The sequence below is a fragment of the Pyrus communis genome, chromosome 10 (assembly GCF_041283825.1).
Source record: "Pyrus communis isolate YQ-2024b chromosome 10, ASM4128382v1, whole genome shotgun sequence".
NCBI lineage: Eukaryota > Viridiplantae > Streptophyta > Magnoliopsida > Rosales > Rosaceae > Pyrus > Pyrus communis.
Window position 1 is genome coordinate 3,164,551 of NC_142574.1, and position 20,698 is coordinate 3,185,248.

At 38.0% G+C, this 20,698-nt stretch overlaps 1 protein-coding gene across 1 annotated transcript; it reads left to right on the forward strand.

Moving 5' to 3' along the window:
• Positions 1 to 1,971: 1,971 nt before the first annotated feature.
• Positions 1,972 to 11,665, forward strand: LOC148693379 (F-actin-capping protein subunit beta-like). Its single transcript, XM_088678389.1, has 5 exons — positions 1,972 to 2,247; positions 9,944 to 10,014; positions 10,343 to 10,456; positions 10,737 to 10,819; positions 11,444 to 11,665. The coding sequence occupies exons 1-5, from the start codon at positions 2,119 to 2,121 to the stop codon at positions 11,530 to 11,532; spliced, it is 486 nt and encodes a 161-aa protein (XP_088534515.1). The 5' UTR covers positions 1,972 to 2,118; the 3' UTR covers positions 11,533 to 11,665.
• The last annotated feature ends 9,033 nt before the right edge of the window (positions 11,666 to 20,698 follow it).

The window sequence follows — 20,698 nt, forward strand, 5'->3', positions numbered from 1 at the left end:
TCTCGACCCAAGCCCCCACTACATCCCGGACTCGACTCCACCATAGCACAATATTGTCCGTTTTGGGTCCCGACCACGCTCTCACGGTTTTGTTTCTGGGAACTCACACGAGAACTTCCCAATGGATACCCATCCTGGGATTGCTCTCGCACGAACTCGCTTAACTTCGGAGTTCCTACGGAACCCGAAGCTAGTGAGTCCCCAAAAGGCCTTGTGCTAGGTAGAGATGAGAATATACATATAAGGCTTCCAAGATCCTCACCCCCGGGCCGGGATGTGACATATACGGTGTATTTGGAAGTGTTTTCGAAAAAAACTAATAAATGCACTTTTGATGAAAGTGCTTTTTGGAACCAATTCTTAAAAAAACTGCAAGTGAATTCTAGAAAAGCACTTGAAGTTTTTTTTTGCAAAAAGCACATAAGTAGTGTTTCTTCTAAAATGCACTTTAAGTGTTTCTAAAGCCTAAAACACTTCCATTCATTTTAAAAATACGTCCAAACAAATTTATATTTTTTGTTTAAAAAAAAAGGTAAAGTACAAAAAACTACCTCAACTATTGGTGTCACGACACTTTAATACCTCATCTTTTAAAATTGACAATGTCATACCTCATCTTACGAATTTGTGTCAATGCTAGACCTCCATCAGTTTTTTTGTTAATTTCTCTGTTAAATGCTGACGTGGCCCGAAACGTGTCCCACTCACTAATCCAACTGGATTAAAAAAAAATTAAATATTCAAAAATTAAAAAATCTATATATTAAATCTCTCTCTCTCTCTCTCTCTTCTCTCTCCCACGCTTTCTTGCCTTTCTCTTTTCTCTGCATCCCAGGAGACCCAAAACCCCTTCCCACCCAACCCCCCCCCCCCCCCCGGACCCCTTCTCACCCGTCCTCCATTACCCTTTCTCTCCCCTCTCTCTCGCATCTCCCTCTCATTTCCTCCGTAGTCTCATTCCTCCCCACTTCTCTCTCTCGCCGTGCCCAGAACCGCCCAAACCCACCTGGGTTTTTTCATTAGCCAAACTCTTGCCCATTGACTCGTGTTCCCCCCCCCCCCACTACTCCACAGATTTGGACTTTGTCGCAAATCAGACCAATTCCTAGTCCGAGTTCAGGTCGACGCCTTCGTTTTGGGCATCCAGGTGCAGATCGAGGGTGGCAGAGTGAGGAAGGCGAAGTAGTCGAGGAAGATGATGTCATGGAACGGCGTCGTTGCGATCTCCAGATCGAGGGTGGTGGAGTGAGAAAGGCGGAGTAGTCGAGCAATATTGGGTTCTTCGTTTTGGGGTTTCGAATTGCGGCAACAATTGCTGGTCTTCTAGGATGCAGAGAAGAGAGATAGGCGAGGAAGGGGGGCAGATAGAGAGAAGAGAGGGTGATGGAGGACGGGTGGGAAGGGGTTTTGGGTTGCAGAGAAGAGAGAGAGGCGAGAAAGGGGGGGGGGGAGAGAGAAAAGAGAGAGTGAGAGAGATTTAATATATATATTTTTAATTTTTGAATATTTAATTATTAAAAATATATTTTATTATTTTTAATCCAATTGGATTAGTGAGTGGGACACGTGTTGGGCCACGTCAGCATTTAACAGAGAAATTAACAGAAAAAGAGAAATTAACAGAAAAATTGACCGAGGTTTGACATTGGCATAAATTTGTAAGATGACGTATAATATTGTCAATTTTAAAAGATAAGGTATGAAAGTGTTGTGACACCAATAGTTAAGGTAGTTTTTTGTACTTTACCCAAAAAAAATGATGAATGTAGCTAAATTACTTAATACTTATTAGCTTCAAAAACAAAAATTTAGATCCAAGAAAAATTTAGCCTAATAATATAATGCAAGAAAGACATCTTAAATTCGAATCGTCAATGAGAAAGTTAAAATCAATAAAATAATGATATAGTCACAAATAAGTGTGCGAGTGGGGGGAGTTCCCGCGAGGGAAACTCGGGTCAAACAAAAACAAGACGCCTCTTTTCCTTTTGCTTCTCGGAGTTTATAATACCCGAACAAACAAACAACCCAAAAAATAATTAGGGTCTCGTGAAACGAAAGAAATCAAAATCCGAATATCGAACCAGAAAAACAAAAGAAAAAGAAAACAAGGGGAAAATGGAAGCAGCGATGGGACTGATGCGTCGGATGCTTCCCAAGCACACTGAGACGGCTCTCTCCGCCCTTCTCTCCCTTCTCCCCCAGCACTCCTCCGATCTCCTCTCTCAAGTCGATCAGCCTCTCCAGGTTCTCCTCTCCAGGTTCTTTTGTATATATTTTTCACACTGAGTAAGATTACTTACTCAGTGTGAAAAATATATACAAAAGAATTACATTCGACTTCTCTCTCTATCTCTCTGTGAAACCTGTGTTCTTCTCTCTAGTTTAACATGGTATCACTCGCCGCCATGGCTACCGCCTCTTCGATCTTTCCTAAGCTTCCGCTATTGTCTTCGATACCTATAACATTGCCGTACAAGAGCTGAAGTGTGCAGTGCAAAAGCTGAATTGTGTTGTGTTTTCTTGTATTCTTCTTCCTCAAGATTCTAGGGTTTCGACGTTCTACAATTTCTGATCGGAACTCTCTTCTCGTTGTTTTCTGTGTTCTTGCACTCCAGGTGTTTGTGCTTTTACCGCTAAGAGGTATCTTTCTTTCTCCAAAATCTTGTGCCTTGATTTCTTGCATCATGGTTACTGCTAGTCAATTGCAATTGCTCCAGTCTCCGATTACTGCACTTATTTCATCACTTCCTACTTCGGTGAATGTTAAACTTGATGATTCCAATTATCTTAATTGGCAATTTCAAATACAATTATTACTCGAAAGTAATGGTATCATGGGATTTGTTGATGGCTCTGTCCCTTGTCCTGCTCGTTATGTCTCTCAATCTGGTAATTCTAGTGTGAATCTGCCAGATTCATCCTCTTCTGTTGATTCTGATGAGTATTTGATCTGGATGATGCATGATAGGGCTCTTATGCAGTTAATCACTGCCACTTTGTCTCCAATAGCTATGTCCTGTGCTATAGGTAGTACTAGTTCTCAAGATCTTTGGACTCGGTTAAGGGAGCAATTCTCTATTGTTTCTCGAACTAGCATCTTTCAAATGAAGTCCAACTTACAGAATATGTAAGGCACTGATACTGTGGCTCAGTATCTACAAAGGATAAAAGTTGCAAGGGATTATCTCACTGCTGCTGGTGTTTCCTTTGCTGATGAAGATATAGTGATTTTGGCTTTGAATGGGTTACCTTCTGAGTATGATACCTTCCGCACTGTTATTCGTGGAAGAGAACAAGTTATTTCTCTCAAAGAATTCAGGATTCAGTTACTTGCAGAGGAGTCCATTGTTGATTCTAGTACACCTGCACCATTCCTTGCTGCACTGGTTGCTACCAATTCATCGCAGGCACCTAAAGGACAATCTCAGTCTTTTTCCAATGGTTCTGGACAACCTCACTTTGTTCAAAGGGGGTTTAAGCAATTCAATCAGTATAAAAACAAAGGCAAGGCAAAGTTTCATCACGGTTCCCGCAACTTTAATCCTAGATCATTTACTCAACCTAAGCCTCATGTTTTTCCCACGTCAGCTCCAGGAGTACTTGGAAAAGCTCCATATCCTACTTATGAACCTTCTGCTCCTTCATTTGTTACATGTCAGTTATGTAACAGTGAAGGTCATACAACACCATTTTGTAGCTCCACGCCCCCTACTAGATCTCAATGTCACATCTGTGGAAAAACCAATCATGCAACATGGTTTTGCTTTTACAATGAGAAAGGCCCGAACTATATTGGCTCTGGTTCTCACTCTTCTCCTATATTTGGACAGCAATATGGTTCACACACTGGACAGCCATATGGCTCTTCCTCTCAGAGTTTAGGTCCTGCTTATACTGTGCAGCCATACCAATCTCAGCCATCAATGCAAGCTATGCATACTGTAATTGCTCCACCATCACAACCCTCTACATCATAGGCTGCCCCTCAGGTTTGGCTTACTGATTCAGGAGCAACCAACCACATGACAGCAGATTTGAACAACTTGTCATTGGCTTCACCTTATCCATTCAATGAAACAATTCAAACAGCTAATGGTGAAGGCTTGAAAGTGTCCCATATTGGTAGCACTGTGTTAAATTCTGTGCAGCCTATATTCTGTGTTATATGTTCCCAAACTATCACAGAATTTACTTTCTGTTCACAAGATTTGTCTGGATAATAATTGTTATCTTATCTTCGATGCTTTTTGCTTCTAGATACAGGACAAAACCACAGGGAGGATCCTATTCCGAGGGCTATGCAGTAATGGTCTTTACCCTATTCATTCCTTAGCTACTACCCTCTTGGTGTACCTCAGACAAAGTTACAAGCTAAAGCTTTTCTTGGACAACTTGTCAACTCTACTATATGGCATAGTCGATTAGGTCATCCATCTAATTCCATTGTTTCTTTGATGTTGCATAAGTCAAACATTACATGCGCCAAAGATTCTGTTCCTATTGTGTGTCGAAGCTGCTTAGAAGGAAAATTTTGTAAGCTGCCCTTTCAAACAACTGTCAATAAGTCTGTCATTCCCTTTGAGGTGGTGCATAGTGATCTTTGGGGTCCTGCACCTTGTACATCAGTTGATGGATATAGGTACTATGTTACTTTTATTGATGAATGTACTAGATACACGTGGATTTTCCCACTTATCAATAAATCAGATCTTTGTGCCACATTTGTTGCTTTTTATGCCTTTATGTTGAATCCGTTTTCTGCTACTGTGAAGATTTTACAAAGTGATGGGGGAGGGGAGTATTGTAGTAATAAGTTACAGTCTTTTCTAGTTGAGAAAGGCATTTCTCATCAAAAATCATGTCCATCTACCCCGGAACAAAATGGATTGGCTGAGAGAAAACATAGGCATATAATTGAAACTACCATTACTTTGCTTCAAAATGCTCAAATTCCTTCTCATTTCTGGAGTTTTGCTTGTCAAACAGCTACTTACCTTATAAATAGAATGCCTACTCCATTACTATCAAATAAGTCTCCTTTTGAGTTACTCTATGGGAGTGTTCCAGTTCTTTCTCACTTGAAAATTTTTGGGTGTACTTGCTATCCTCTTCTTAAGCCTTACAATAGCACCAAATTACAACCCAAGACTACTAAGTGTGTCTTTTTAGGGTATGCTTCCAAGTACAAAGGCTTTCTGTGTTATGAGGTAGCTAGATAGAGAATATATGTATCAAGGCATGTATTTTTCTGTGAACAAGAGTTTCCCTTTACAGACTTATTGATAGCATCACAACAGGTTCCTTTACCCAGTGACAGTGTTTCATTGCCCATATCATCTGTCTTTCCCAAGTCCAGTTGTTACATTAAACAACTTGGTTGTTTCATCTATATCTGCACCATATCATTCATCTCCACTTGTCACAGCCTACACTTCTTCTTCCATACCATCTTCACTGTCACCCTCATCTAGTCCCAATTTACCTGTTCTATCTCAGTCCATTACTGCTGCAGAAAATAATAGCTCTGAGATCCCTGTGGCACCTGTCCATTGTCCTGAGACTCTTCAAATGGTATTGTCAGTTCCACCTATGAACCTACACCCTATGCAAACAAGGAGCAAAAGTGGGATCATCAAAAGGAAAGCATTTCTCTCAGCTTTAAAGTCATCTAATGTCACAGATCCTTCTTTGGTTGAACCTACTTCTAACAAGTCAGGTCTTAAATTTCCCGTTTGGTTGAATGCTATGAAAGAAGAGATTGATGCACTTCATACTCAGAAGACTTGGAGTTTGGTGTCTTTGCCGCAAAATAAGAATTTGGTAGGCTGTAAATGGGTGTTCAAGATCAAGAAACATGCTGATGGTACTATAGCTAGACATAAGGCTCGGTTGGTAGCTAAAGGGTTTAATCAAGAACCTGGGATTGATTATACTGAGACTTTCAGTCCTGTTGTTAAACCCACAACAGTGAGGATAGTGTTGACCTTGGCTGCTCATTTCAAATGGTCTCTTCGGCAGTTGGATGTAAAAAATGCCTTTTTACATGGCATTTTGCACGATGGAGTCTATATGGTGCAACCTCCAGGTTTTGAAGATTCTGCATATCCTGATTTGGTCTGCAAACTCCATAAGTCTCTCTATGGTTTGAAACAGGCTCCCAGAGCCTGGAATGAGAGATTCACTGCATTTCTTCCTCAATTGGGGTTAAAAAATACGTATTCTGATTCTTCATTGTTTGTGAAGACTGTTGGTTCTACATTGGTTATTTTGTTGCTCTATGTGGATGACATTATCATCACTGGGAATGATTCTATGGCTATTCAACAGGTTATTCAGTCCTTGACCCTTGAGTTTGATATCAAAGACCTCGGTCCTTTGCACTATTTTTTGGGCATTCAAATCTCTCGAACTGCAACCGGGTTATTTCTCTCACAGCAAAAGTACATTAATGATCTGTTGGTTAAAATAGAAATGGTTGACTCTAAGCCATGTGATACACCTTGTCTGCCCTATAATTGGCTCCTTAAAGATGATGGTGAACCGTACAACAATCCTACACTTTATAGGAGTGTTGTGGGTGACCTGCAGTACTTAACCTTTACCAGACCCAATATTGCCTTCTCAGTTCATCAGGTGTGTCAGTTTATGCAGTGCCCTATGGTTTCACACTTTACTGCAGTAAAAAGGATTCTTCGGTATCTTAAAGGTACCATGACATATGGATTGTCTTATTTCAGTTCTGATTTAGATATTAAAGCCTTTAGTGATGCAGGGCAGGGGATCCCAATGATAGGAGATCCACAACTGGGTTAGTTGTTTACTTAGGTTGTAATCCCATTTCTTGGTCTCCCAAGAAGCAACAAACTGTCTCCAAATCGTCCACAGAGGCAGAATACAGGGCCTTGTCTTCCACGGCTGCAGAACTCGATTGGATCAAGCAACTCTTGAGTTTTCTGCAGATTACAATACCTTCTGTTCCTGTATTTTTCTGTGATAATATGTCGGCCATTGCTTTATCCTTCAATCCAGTTCAACTTCAACGAACCAAGCACATAGAAGTTGATGTTCACTTTGTTTGAGAATGCGTTGCCAAAAATCAGCTTCATGTTCAGTTTGTTTCTTCCAAGGAACAATTTGCAGACATTTTAACTAAGGGGTTAAGTGCTCCTTTGTTTCATACACATTGTAACAATCTCATGCTAGGATCATCAAAGCATGAGTTTGAGGGGTGATGATAGAGATATTGTGTATGTGTATAAGATTGTGACACTTGGCATAAGATTAGCTAGGTAGTTAGATTAGTTACAGTCTTGTGTTCTCTATAAATACCTTGTAAGATTACTTACTCAGTGTGAAAAATATATACAAAAGAATTACATTCGACTTCTCTCTCTATCTCTCTGTGAAACCTGTGTTCTTCTCTCTAGTTTAACAATTTTAGAGGTAGCAGATCTGGCCTTGATTTGTGAATCTGGATGTTTGAGATAGTTTGATTAATTTAATTTAATTTATTGTTTTGGTTCATATGCAGATATTGGTGTGATTAGTGCAATGCATGTATAACTGTGCAATCCTGTAGTTTCTTTTTTCGTACAATCGTTTCTGTTCCGTGAACATCGATTGCCTATGGTGATATTTTTGTGCTACTATATTTCCATGTAGATCACCTTGGTCCAACGAATATCATCCGCTGCTAGAAGATGGCAGCCTCCCATCTTAAGAGTTGAGGAAACTTGAAGTTGAAGCAAACGACATCTTTGCCATTTATCGTGACCAGTGAGGTCCTTGACTTACCTCGTTCTTCTGTTAGTTTTGGCATTGGTTGAACTGTATAAAACACTTCCAAAATGATTTTTCTTCCATTAGCTAATTTTCAAAAAAAAAAAAAAAAAAAAAAAAAAAGTTAAAAGGCAAGAATGTGTCGTAAGTATCCTCATACAATTTATTTTAGCATAGTGGTTCAGTTCTTTGTTTCCTTCTGAAGATTTCATACAGCTTGATTAACCGGTAATTTGGTAGGTACCATGAAGGTGGCATTTCTTCACTTTATATGTGGGAGGATGATAACGAAGGTTTTGTCGGCTGCTTTTTAATCAAGAAAGGTATACTGCCAGAACTTTCTCCTAGGAGATGCAAAATTCAATTTATGTTCTGTTATATGTATATTTGCTGATTTTTATTTGTATTTAATTTTTTTTTTGAGGGGATTCAGATGGCTCCAAGACAGGGCAAGGTCGGAGGGGTTATCTGCAGGAGGGGGCGTGGGATGCTATACATGTGATTGAGGTAAACTCTATTTGTCATGGTAGGAACAATGTACATCTGTGGTGAAGGTGTTCATGTAGTCCTGACACTCTCCCCCCTTTCACACTTCCATTAATTGTCATTCAGGATTTTTTTTTTTCCATAGGTGGGTCTGGAGGAGGAAGGAACAGCTCATTACTGTTTAACCAGCACTGTCATGCTGTCTTTGACTACTGATAATGAGTCATCAGGCACATTCAGTTTGTCTGGATCAATTAGACGACAGGTAATCACACTTTATTCTTTTTCAATCGAGGAATTTGATCTTCTGTTCAATTTTGCTTGCGGAAACATTTTTTTGAGAGGTACAAACAAGTCGGTTCAGGGAGCAATGGTTTTCCCCTTCGTCACCCAAATCTTTTTCTCTGCGCTTCTTTTCTAAAAGTATTCAGTTTTCTTTTTGCATTGTCTGGAAATTTCAAATTATGAGCACCAAATATATCTGGTTGAGTAATTCATGATCTTTATCTGTAAATGTTTTGAGATGGACTGGCATGGTCTAGCATCTAAATGGCTCTTTAGGCTTCAACATTTTAGTGAAAGTTATAGTGAACAACTCCTCTCTTTTGATAGTTAAGAGAAAAACTTGATGTACGCCAATGAAAGTGCTGTGAAATATCTGTGAATCAATTTTTGATTGATTGTGTTATATTGTTGGAGCTGATATGGTTTAAATTAATTGAGCACAAGATTTGCTGTTTGAATGATCACTCAACATCTGTTTTTCTGTGCTGCCCTGCATGTACTATTTGTATGATATCCTGGGATGGATCAAGTACTCATTCTTTTTGGCTTTGTAGATGAATATGCACCTCTCAATTCAAGAAGGCCATATTTGTAACATGGGAAGAATGATTGAAGAAATGGAGAGCAAGCTGAGAAATTCACTCGATCAGGTACTGTGCTTCCTTACATGCACACTTACATTTCTACATCCTGCTCTACAGTTCCGACTACACAATGTTTTGTCGAGTTATGGAACTAAGAGCCATCCATGACCGCTGAAAGCATTGGTTTACTATGTACTAGATGTCTCACTGGCACTTGAACCACTGTGCAGTTGTGAATAAACGGTAAGGTTTACAAAAGGCTTCGTATATTTATTGTTGGAATTTAAATTGCCATTGATCTGCTTGTTGCAGGTTTATTTTGGGAAGACGAAAGAGATGGTTTGCACTTTACGACCACCATCTGAAGTAGTAATGAGACTGCCTGACAGCTTATGAGGCATTTATTCTATGGCCCATTAAAAAGGGAGAATACCAGTCACTCACCAGGTGTTGGTTGTCAAACTTAAGCGATTAGGGTTCTGTTGTACTTAGAATGTCATTATCTAGTTTGTGAAATGTTTCTTTCGTTTTGAGTTGTACCACTTGGTGGCCTTGTGCCATTGCACAGTGGAGAAGATGGCTGGTTTGTGAATCGAAAACGCTTCATGGATTTTGTATTTTCATACTCATTATCAATTGTGTTCTTGAGTTAGTAAAATCATATTAGCCATTAACCCTAAACAGTATACAATACGCCAAGCCAAACTCTAAATCAATCAAGTAGGTTGCTGCCAAAAGATAACATAAAATGTTGTCTTGAAATTCAAATTTTAGTCACTGTGTTGCCCTGATTTCTCGAAATTCAGGTTTTGTGCAATATGGAATACGGGAAGGAGTTCATTTTGTGTGAATATAACAGAGATGCAGACTCTTACAGGTAAAACCCTCAAATCTTTTGTCAAATTTGATGGGTTGGTGTTACTTTTCTGATATTTTACACTTTAATTGCTACATTTTTTTAGGACATTCTAGAGGTAGCAGATCTGGCCTTGATTTGTGAATCTGGATGTTTGATATAGTTTGATTAATTTAATTTAATTTATTGTTTTGGTTCATATGCAGATTTAATTGGTGTGATTAGTGCAATGCATGTACAACAGTGTAATCCTGTAGTTTTTTTTTTTCTTTTTTCCGTACAATCTTTTATGTTCTGTGAATATAGATTGCCTATGGTGATATTTTTGTGCTACCATATTTCTATGTAGATCACCTTGGTCAAACAAATATCATCCACTGCTAGAAGACGGCAGCCTCCCATCTTTAGAGTTGAGGAAACTTGAAGTTGAAGCAAACGACATCTTTGCCATTTATCGTGACCAGTGAGGTCCTTTACTTACCTCATTCTGTTATTCTTGGCATTGGTTGAACTGTATAAAACACTTCCAAAATCAATTTTCTTCCATTAGCTAATTTTCAAAAAAAATGGAAAAAGGCAAGAATGTGTTGTAAGTATCCTCATGCAATTTATTTTAGCATAATGGTTCAGTTCTTCAAGAATATGTTGTAAGTATCCTCATGCAATTTATTTTAGCATAATGGTTCAGTTCCTTGTTTCCTTTTGAAGATTTCATACAGCTTGGTTAACCGGTAATTTGGTAGGTACTATGAAGGTTGCATTTCGTCAGTTTATATGTGGGAGGATGATAATGAAGGTTTTGTAGGCTGCTTTTTAATAAAGAAAGGTATACTGCCTAAACTTTCTCCAAGCAGATGCAAAGTTCAAGTTGTATTCTGTTATATGTATATAGGGTGAACAGCCAAAACTTTCTTAGTGAAAATTAGGCCTTTAAACTATTTTTTCAGAAAAATTAGTCCTTAAATTATAAAAATCTGCCAATTACATCCCTAAGTTATATTCGAAGCTACTATATTCAATTTTCTGTCAATTTAAGTCACGTTACTTGTATGTGATACACATTGGAGGGTAGATTAATAGTTTTTCATAAAGAAATAGTGTATAAAGTTAACTTTGAAGGGTAAATTGGTAGTTTTACATAAGAAATAGTGTAAGTTAACTTTGGAGGGTAAATTAGATGTTGGATTTGCAACCTATATAAAATGTAAAGGGCTTATAGGCGAGAAAATGACGATAGGACATTCTAAAGTGTGTCGAGTGACTTAAGTTGAAGAAAAATTAGATAAACTAGCTTTGAATATAATAGTAGGAAAGAAATTAGCAATTTTTATGAATTTAGGGACTTATTTTACTGAAAAAATAATTCAGGGACCTAATTTTCATTGAGGTGATAATTCAGGGACTAAATTGACACTTCATCCATGTATATATGCTGATTTTTGTTTTTTAGGGGATTCAGATGGCTCCAAGACAGGGGCAAGGTCGGAGAGGTTATCAGTAGGAGGGGGCATGAGAAAACTCGTTTTCGTCTTGACTTGAAGTTCGATGGTATTTTGGTCCACTTGTCGAAGTGTTGCCTTCGAGTACACCCATGATCGTCTGTACGCTAGATGCGAATGGAACCCTTGAAGAGGTATTTAGAATCCAAAGTTCCATAAACAAGTGCAATGATGTTTATTGTAGCTCAAAGCACCAGATAAAAAACTCCTTTGCTGTTGATTTTTTTTTACAAGATGCAGCAGTGTGCCTACACGCCACCATTGAATTGGTGATAGAAGATGTTTTCTATTGCTACGGAATTGGGCTTGTTCTATTCCTATGCATCTCTAAATATACAACAACCCCTTGGCCTTTGGAACGATGCTTGCCTTGTTAGTTTGCAAACGACGGTTACTTGCACATTCAAATGGTTTATGCCTTTATCGTTAGAAACACCGCAACATCTTGGAGGTCTACTAGACTAGACCTTAGTTGCAACATTTTCGAATCAATGCTTCATCTGTGCTTTTTTTTCATGTTCGCTATTGTCTCCCTCGACTGAATTCGAGGCTTCGAGATAGGTCTTGGCCTCGAGCACCACGATCATTACACCTGCAGCTGTAGTAGCTGGATTCGTGATCATGACATTGAGATTTCCTCTGTTGTTGACAAAATATGTTTCCTCACAACGCCCACGTGAGAAGATATGAGTCGTCTTGGGGCATATTCCAAGCATTTGTAGATTTTCATCCATCGTTGAGTCCCAATGACGGTCCATGAAGCCAACGCTGCATGTGTCGAGCATATCAAGTAAGGATACATCAATCGAGTCAATTCCAAGCTTATTGCATCTACCTCACATCAGCAAAGCATCGAAGGATTGAAGTCAAGCATATATGATCCCAAGATAACTTTGTTGATCTCTTCACGAAGTCACTACCGAAGTCAATCTTGCAAAAGTTTGTTTAAATAATTGGTATGCAGAACTATCTCATTTGCAATGCTTGTAGTCCTTAAGGGGAGTTTTGATGAACTCTAGGGTTATTTCATATCCACGAACCCATTCTGAGTTGGTCATACCCCCTTGTGCTCGTTTGGTACTACTTACGTCCTAACGATGTTAAGCATCGACATGTTGCATTAAACTCACCTTTATTCTTCTTAGACTATGGTTTTTGTCCTAGTGGATTTTTACAATAGCCATGGTTTGTTGAGACTTACTCCTATATGCAATCCCTATAGACTTGCATTTGCCACTTATGTCGACTATATGAGACAACTTCATCAACTACTTCTACATTTGCTTAAAGATATGATGCGTCATGTACTTAAGTATTTACACGATCAAGGGGAATTATTTTAATGAGGAATGAAAGTATGTACATCCTGGTAGATTATGTATAGGAAACCTATGAGAAGGATTCGAATCCCTACTATTCCTATCAATATTTCGGTTTTCAAGACTGACTCTTTCAACCGCTCATACATCCATCATTTTTGCACTTTGCTCAGCCTATCTATCTACGTGCTGACAGGTAGGACTAGAAAATTTTCCCTTGTACAACTTGTGTAACTTGGAGACCAAGTTTCTCTATCCCTTATAATCATAAATAAAGGCACATGGCATGAGGAATGTCACCACAAAATTCCTCAAGCATTTTCTCTCCTTAGCCTCTCTACGTTGATCTCTCTCCCTTCTTCACGCTCTAAATTTATACTACAATAATAACCTCGGTTAAATAATATTTTAATAGATTCTGACTTGGGGATAACGTGCTAAATTAAAAATTCACTAAACTTATACGATAATACATTATAAAAAAATTCATATAAGTCCCACATAATATATAAATCAATAATTTCCTATTACATAATGCTTATGATTCGACCATGAGGCCTTCCTAAACTATTACTCAATCATTGTTTGTTTCTTCTTGATGAAATTGACGTCATTTTGGATCTCATCTCTAACTTTTCTTAACATGATAAAAAGCTTTGGTGTGGTTTTCTAATAGCGCAACACCCACTGTTGTAAGCTTTGGTGTGCATGTGTTTGTGCGTGTGAGAGAGATAGAGAGAGACATGTAGGATGTTCTTCCTAAATCAGCAGTAAGACTGGTGCAGCCTTCCATATGAATCCTTGTCATAGCATTTAACGACTTATGCAAGCCTAGAAATCTTGGTGAGTTTGGGGGAGTGATTCAGATGCAGTTCTACCATACTCGACGTTTGTGAAAAAACTCGGCATTTTTTCAAGTGCAGTGCAATGATTCGCTGTCAAGAATAACTCAAATCCAACATTTTAAGCTTGGAGAGTCCACTGAGGCTTGGTAGGCTAGAAAACCAATTGCCATCAAGCTCCAATATTTCTAAAGAAAATAGACTCCCAAGATCCTTTGGGATTGCATCGTCAGTTAAACCGCAGTTTCCAAGACCTAAAAATATCAAAGAGTTTAAGCCATGCAACGAAGGGGGCAAATGATAATGTAATGGTGACCCTCTCAAACGACGTAGAGATAAAGATCTCAGGTTCTTCAATCCTACAATTGAAGATGGTACTTGCATTATCATTGTATTGTCTGCATGATGTCAATGATACCATCTTCCCCAAGCTGTCATTCAGTATTCTAAATCTTGAACAGCCATTAACAATAAGTCTCAACTGATTTTGACTTATAGAAATCGCCTGGAAAATACTCAAGCATCTGCAGTCTAAGATTTACCAACGAAAGTCTTTCAAGATGCCCAATGGATGGGTGAATCTCAGACAAATCTTATACAGTTTACCAATGTCAGTTTTTCAAGATTAGGGACTATGGAAAAATCTGGTGATTCTGTTAGATATTAGGAATGACTGAGATTGATGATTTTCAGATTCTTGAGCAACTGCTAGAAAAAAACAGAACAAAATAAAAATTCAAATAGAAGAGAGCAAAATATTGGCATTAACAGAAACTGAAGAAAATAATTAATAATTTATTTGAGATCATATCATACCACGTTAGTATCCTCCCAAACTCGTATGAGTTTGCTATAGCTCAGGTCAACAGCAACAAGGTTTGGTTGATCAAAATCTTCAGGTATGACCCTTCAGAGGAAATGCCAACACAACCATCTTAACCCTTTGGAAAGATTGTGGTAAATTCCAGTGAGCTTTATGTTATTGAATTTGAGCAATGTCAGACTCCGTATCTCTCTAAATGCTTCTGTACTGAAACTTGAATCATCAGACCCTCGCAAAACTAAAGCAAATTGCTACTGATGAGTCAATTTCATATTATATATTTTACCCTATTCTTAGACCTGGTTTGGTACTGAGGTGATTCTAAAAAAAGCTGGTCTCAAAAAAAGCTGGGAGCTGTTTTTGTGTTTGCTAAACATTCAACTTCAGCTTTTTTTCATAGTTTTGGGTGAAAAAAAGCCAAAAACAAGAAGCTGCAAAACCCAGCTTTGAAAAATTGGTTTTTTTTCACATCTGTTTTACATAAAAGTTTACCAAACACTATAAACTGCTTTTTTTTCTTTTCAAAAGCACTTTTACAAAAAAGTTTACCAAACACTCTGCTGCTTTATTCCACAGCTGCTTATTCTCACAGCACAGTAGAAGCAGCTTTTTTTCAAAGCACATCAATACCAAATCAGCCCTTGGTATGTTTTGGTAATTATTTGGTAGAATTTTGATACTTTGATTTATATTTTCAATATAGGACATCCAACTTCCTCTGGAGCAAAACATGATCAAATGGACGAATTTTGGAGTGCTTCAAATTAGAGGACGTTCGTGTGTTTTTCGGCGTGTTCGTGTCAAAATTTGGGATTTTTCTACAAAGTGGTTATTTTCTGGCAACAAAATAAAGGAGCAGTGCACATTGCTGGAAAATAACGTTTCTCGGCTTAAATTGCATTTTTGGAGCCCGAGATGACCTCTGATGGGTTCTTGGCCTTCTGGAAAAGTGTTCAGAATATTCTAAACCTTAAATCCAGCTATATTGGGCCGGTTTTGGAGCATTTTAGGGGTCCAAAACGTGGTTGTTTGGATTTTAGTCGAATTTTACTATTTAATTTAGGGTTATGTTTCCTATTTTATTTTAGTTTCCTAGTTGGATTGAAAGACCTTTTATTAGGAGGATTTAATTTCTGCTAGGTTAAATAAGCTTGGCCGGCCCTATTACTAGGTCTTCTTCTTCTCGGTGCATTCTTTGAGAGAGAAAATTGACCAAACGTAGAGATTTTCAGACTTTTTCCATTCAAGGTGTTTTCGATCTTTTATTATTTCAATGAAGAACTTTATGATTTTTATTATGAATATGCGTAATTAATTCTCTTTTTGCTAGGATGAGGTCATGAGTCTTAGCAAAAATATGTAAATTCTCTTCAATTTGCTTATGATTATATGCATGTAGGTTTTCGAATTATTAATCACTGGTTTAAACTATCTAATTGTCTTGATGCTTGATCACCATTAGGATGTTTAGAAAAGTAATTTGATGCAATTTTGGTTGGAGGTTGGTCCTTGAAATTGACGAAGGTTTCTTGTGATTAATATGTGCAAGTTCACTTAGGATGAATACCACGTCTTAAGAGTTGCATGATTTTTAAAAAAGTTTCACAAAACTTAATGAGTTATGCATGATTAGAATTAGATGCCTCATTTTAGATTTTTCTAAATTAAACATCTGTTATTCTTCAACTTTTGATTAAAGTGCTTTTACTTTTAATTAAACTTTATATTCCAGGTATATTCTTAATTTAAGTATTTTATAAATTCTTTTAAATCCATTTCTATGTAAAAAAATTGCACTCAATAATATTCATTAATTTATTGCTATTTTTATGGAATCTCATCCCTTCCTCAATTTAAGGATTCAATTATATTTACTAGGGTTCAAGATTAATTGGATGAAATATAATTTTTCCAATTTCCAACTCAACATTTTATATAGATTATAAAAAAACAAGAGTCGTTTATAATTAAAATTAAGATGTAGACTAGACTGCCTAATTTCATACAACTAAAAATAAAATAAAATTTTTTAACAACTACTTATAGTAGAAACGTGAACTAAGAGTTTTCACTTTTTTTATTTTTATTTAAAATGAGTCCTTATTCCAATAATTATTTATTAAGAGTTGACAAAATATGTTTTAGTGCAATGTTTTAATGTGAAAAGTTATCTTTTTTTTTTTTTTGTTTTTTTTCTTTGTTTTTTTGGGTTATACAACTTACGCATAACGTACCATAAGTTTTGTATGTACCAAAATAAGGATAACACAAAGTAACGAACCAAAAGCAATATTTTATAATGTACCAAAATACTAATACGTACCCAAATTAAATTTATATAATGTAGCAATAACGTACCAAATGATTGGTACGTTATATTTAATATATGTGCATGTTATATTTCATAATTGTAAGTTAATAGGATGTTTATGTGATTTTAGAATTTAAAACAGCAAATTATTTGAATAAGAAAAATTCATTTTGAACGAATTAGATAAGATAAGATAGGATGTTTGTGATGATTTTAGAATCTTTGTGATATTATTTTCTGAACTAGTTGGTTAATTAAATACAATAAAAATCATAATTTTTAATTAAACATTAGTAGAAAAATGTTTGATTAAAAGTTTAAAAGTTATAGATGTTTGATTAAAAAAATTCAAATTTGAGGCATCTATATCAAAAATATCATAGACGAATTGCATGTTTGATATACGCCCTATGTTGGGGGTCCAAGTAGGCATATATTAGGAAAACCTAGCCTTCAAAATATGTGTGTATAAGTTATAAGTAATTGAGAGAACCATGTATGATTGTTAAGGTGACGGCAGATCCCTAGTGCTTTCTTAATTTGATTTCTACAAAACTATTTTCTTTTTCCTCATCTTTAATATTGCAGATTAGTTTACTTTTATTAATCAATTTCGTTTTAATTTAAATTAGGTCATAAAATAAATCATCTCAATTTCTGTTTTACAATAATTAGTTGGAATTTGGTTTACTTCGAATTATTTAATAATCCCTGTGGAGAACGATCTTGCGAGATCTGTTTATACTACAATAACCTTGTCATTCTTGCAAGTATTATAGGAGTTTTTAACCCTTTTGCGTGTGTGGTAAAATCCCTATCAGCTACAATTTCCTATTCAAGGTAAAAAAAAGGAACAAAATAAGATAGAATTTATTTTGACATGAAAAGGGAATTTATACACATGAGGAAAGCCATGAATTGGATGTATGAACTACAAGCCCTAAATTAGAATTCACTAGAAATTAGGCCCGTGCATTGCCAAAGGAACCAGCTGTGACAGCCCGTTCCGGATTTTTCGAACCGTAGGGGTGAAATGACGATTTTGCCCCTAATGGATAATTGTTGTTTGTGTGGTTGTTTTGGGTTTTTGGTTGGTTGCATCCCAGCCACACATCCATCATCATCATCACCCCTCTCCCCTATTCCCTCTGCCATGTCCTGAGCTCTTTCTCTCTCCCTTTCCTATTCTTTTTGTACGGACGACACCCAAAACCATTGAAACCTTCACAGATCGAGGAAACAAATTACATATTTGTGCTCGTGAGGTCCTTAGGAGTTCAACCATACCCATTTAAGGTAAGGATACCTTCGTTTTCACGTCGAACTCGGGATCCCCCGATTTGGTCATTGTTCATGCACACGTTAATTCTTGTGTTTTTGAGAATTTCAAGCTTGTAGGAAGCTTGGTAAGGTCCTTAGGAGGCTCGAGGTGGTTCGTTTGAAGGTTTTGGACGTCAGGATCGTGAGTTACAAGTTTGGCCGGAGTTGGTGGTGTTTTCCCGACGAGTTTCCGTGGGTTTTAGTGCTTGAAAGTGGTATGGATTTGTTCCTTTTGTTGTAAGCTTCATTTTGGTACCAATTTTGTGAAATTTGGTTGAAAAACGAAGAAGATATGAAGTTTTAAAAATTTCCAGGTTTTCCGGCACCGGAGTTTGGCCGGAGAAGATGACGGAATATTCCTAACGGCGTTAACGGCATCAGTTAGATTTAACGGAATATTCCTGACGGCGTTAACTGACGCCGTCAATGTGCCAGGCACGTGCCTGCGCGTGGGCGGCGGGTGTGGCCGTGCCTTAGCCGGCGCGTGGGGGCGCGTGCGACGTCGGAAAATTTTTCTAAAAATATGAGGATGTTCCTGAGGTTAAGTAGATCACGTTGGTGTATTCATACACCCCATTTGAGCTTTGTATGAGAAGTTATTTCGTAAGGTTGGTTATGTGCTTTAAAATTAACGTTTTTATAGTTGTTTCGCATATAGGTGAGACCTATCCTGAGGACGAGCGTGGTCACTCGAGGCAAGGGGGTTACGACCCTTCTACATACCAGTGAGTGGGCTTTTGGTTTTCCGTATATACCTATATACTATGTTTTTCCCAGAAAGTGAATGGAAACGTTTATACATTTATATGCCATGCATTATGTTTGCGGTTTGTTTATGCATTATTAGTAGCATATATATATTTGTATGTTGGTGCTGCGGGCGCACAGGTAAGTGCCAGGTGAGTATGGTTTATGCTTATGTTCAGTAGTGATTTGAGATGTATAGAGAGCTCATAACCTGCACCCCTAGTGTTAGTGCTCCCGCCCAGAGTTAGGCACAGTCCTTCACGTGATGTTCACCTCCCGCACCACACACTCATCTTGGATCCAAGTTAGGTGCACAGTCCTGTCGTACAGACTACTTTAGGTGGTTCCGACTCGTAGGTGACCTGTGATTATTCGCTCAGCCTTCACGTGATCGTAGCACTTGAGCGTACTTATTATACACCCAGTCCTGTCGTACAGACCACTTTAGGTGGTTCTGACTCGTGTGCAGGTACAGTTAGTGAGATGGAGATTTGAGCTCTATATTCAGCTGTACAGGTCACGTTAGGTGACTCCGGCTGACAGATTACATGGCATTGTTTTGGCATTACCTGAGTACTTGCATTTTATTTCGAGACATTTGGCATGGCATATTTCTGAGCATGACTTATATATATATATATATGTATATTCTATTTTCTGGAAAGTATACAAGTTTTATGGCGAGGGGTTAGAACTTTGTTTATGAAATGGTTTTTGAAAAGCTTTGTTTTTACCCACTCATGCTTTCTGTTTTGCGCCCCTCCAGGTTCTAGTTGGCTAGCACTTGTGGTGGCTCCCCAGAGGGTTTTCCCGGCATATCTGACAGATTATCACCAGTGTAAGACCACCTTTGGGTGTGTTTATGTAGTGTTGTTTCTCCCGGACTGCATTAGGTCTTCGTGCTCTGAACTTTGTTTTCACACTTACGCTTGCACATGTATGTTTAGGGCTGGTTCGGTATGGGATACCGAACCGAAAACGGCACATCCAGTCCCAAACCGTTTATTTTCGGGATGAAAATCTAAGGACCGATCCCAAACCAAAATTTCAGTATTCCCGAAGTTCGGGATTCCCGAAATATTTTCGGTATTTCGGGATTTTCCGAAACCGAACCGAACCTGCATCAAAATTTAAAACCCCAATTTAAAATCAAAGATTCATGGACCTCCCACTCCCCTACCAGCCCACACGGCCACACCTCGTCCCAGATTTGTCGACCTACCCACCCCTATCTCCATCCCTCTCATTCCTGGGTTTGTCTTTGCTGCCTTCGGGAGTCGGAGAGCTTTGTGACGTGCACCGAACATAATTAGGTACCCATCCTCGTCGATGTGTGAGCTTTTCCATGTTTTGCCGAACGAAATCGCCATCGGAGGGCTACTCTGCTTTGCAGCGATGGCACTGCTTCGTAGAATTCTGATGCCATGACATCAATGTATGGTTGTTTCCAAATCCTGAATTCGTGAAGCTTTCTAGATCTGAAACAAGAAAAAAGAAAAAGAAAAAAGAGAAGCTACAGAGTGCCTTGGGCTTTCTTCCTTCTGTTCATTTGAGGGAGTCGGTGGAGGGAGAGAAGAGGTAGAGGATGGCTGTCAGTGGGAGTGGGAAGATGGCAGACAATGATACTATCAAGAATCAAGATTCAAAACCAAAACAAAAGCTTTGTGCTTTTAGTTTCCCAAAAAGCTTTGTGCTTTTATCCCAAACCGACAAGGCATCACCATCACATGCCTTGTTCATATTATTTTATTTTTGTTCCTTTGCTAGTGGAACCGAAAGGCTCTGCTTTTTGTTTTATTTTTTCATTGTTTGGAAAGTAGGAACCAAAAACAAGAAAAGATTTC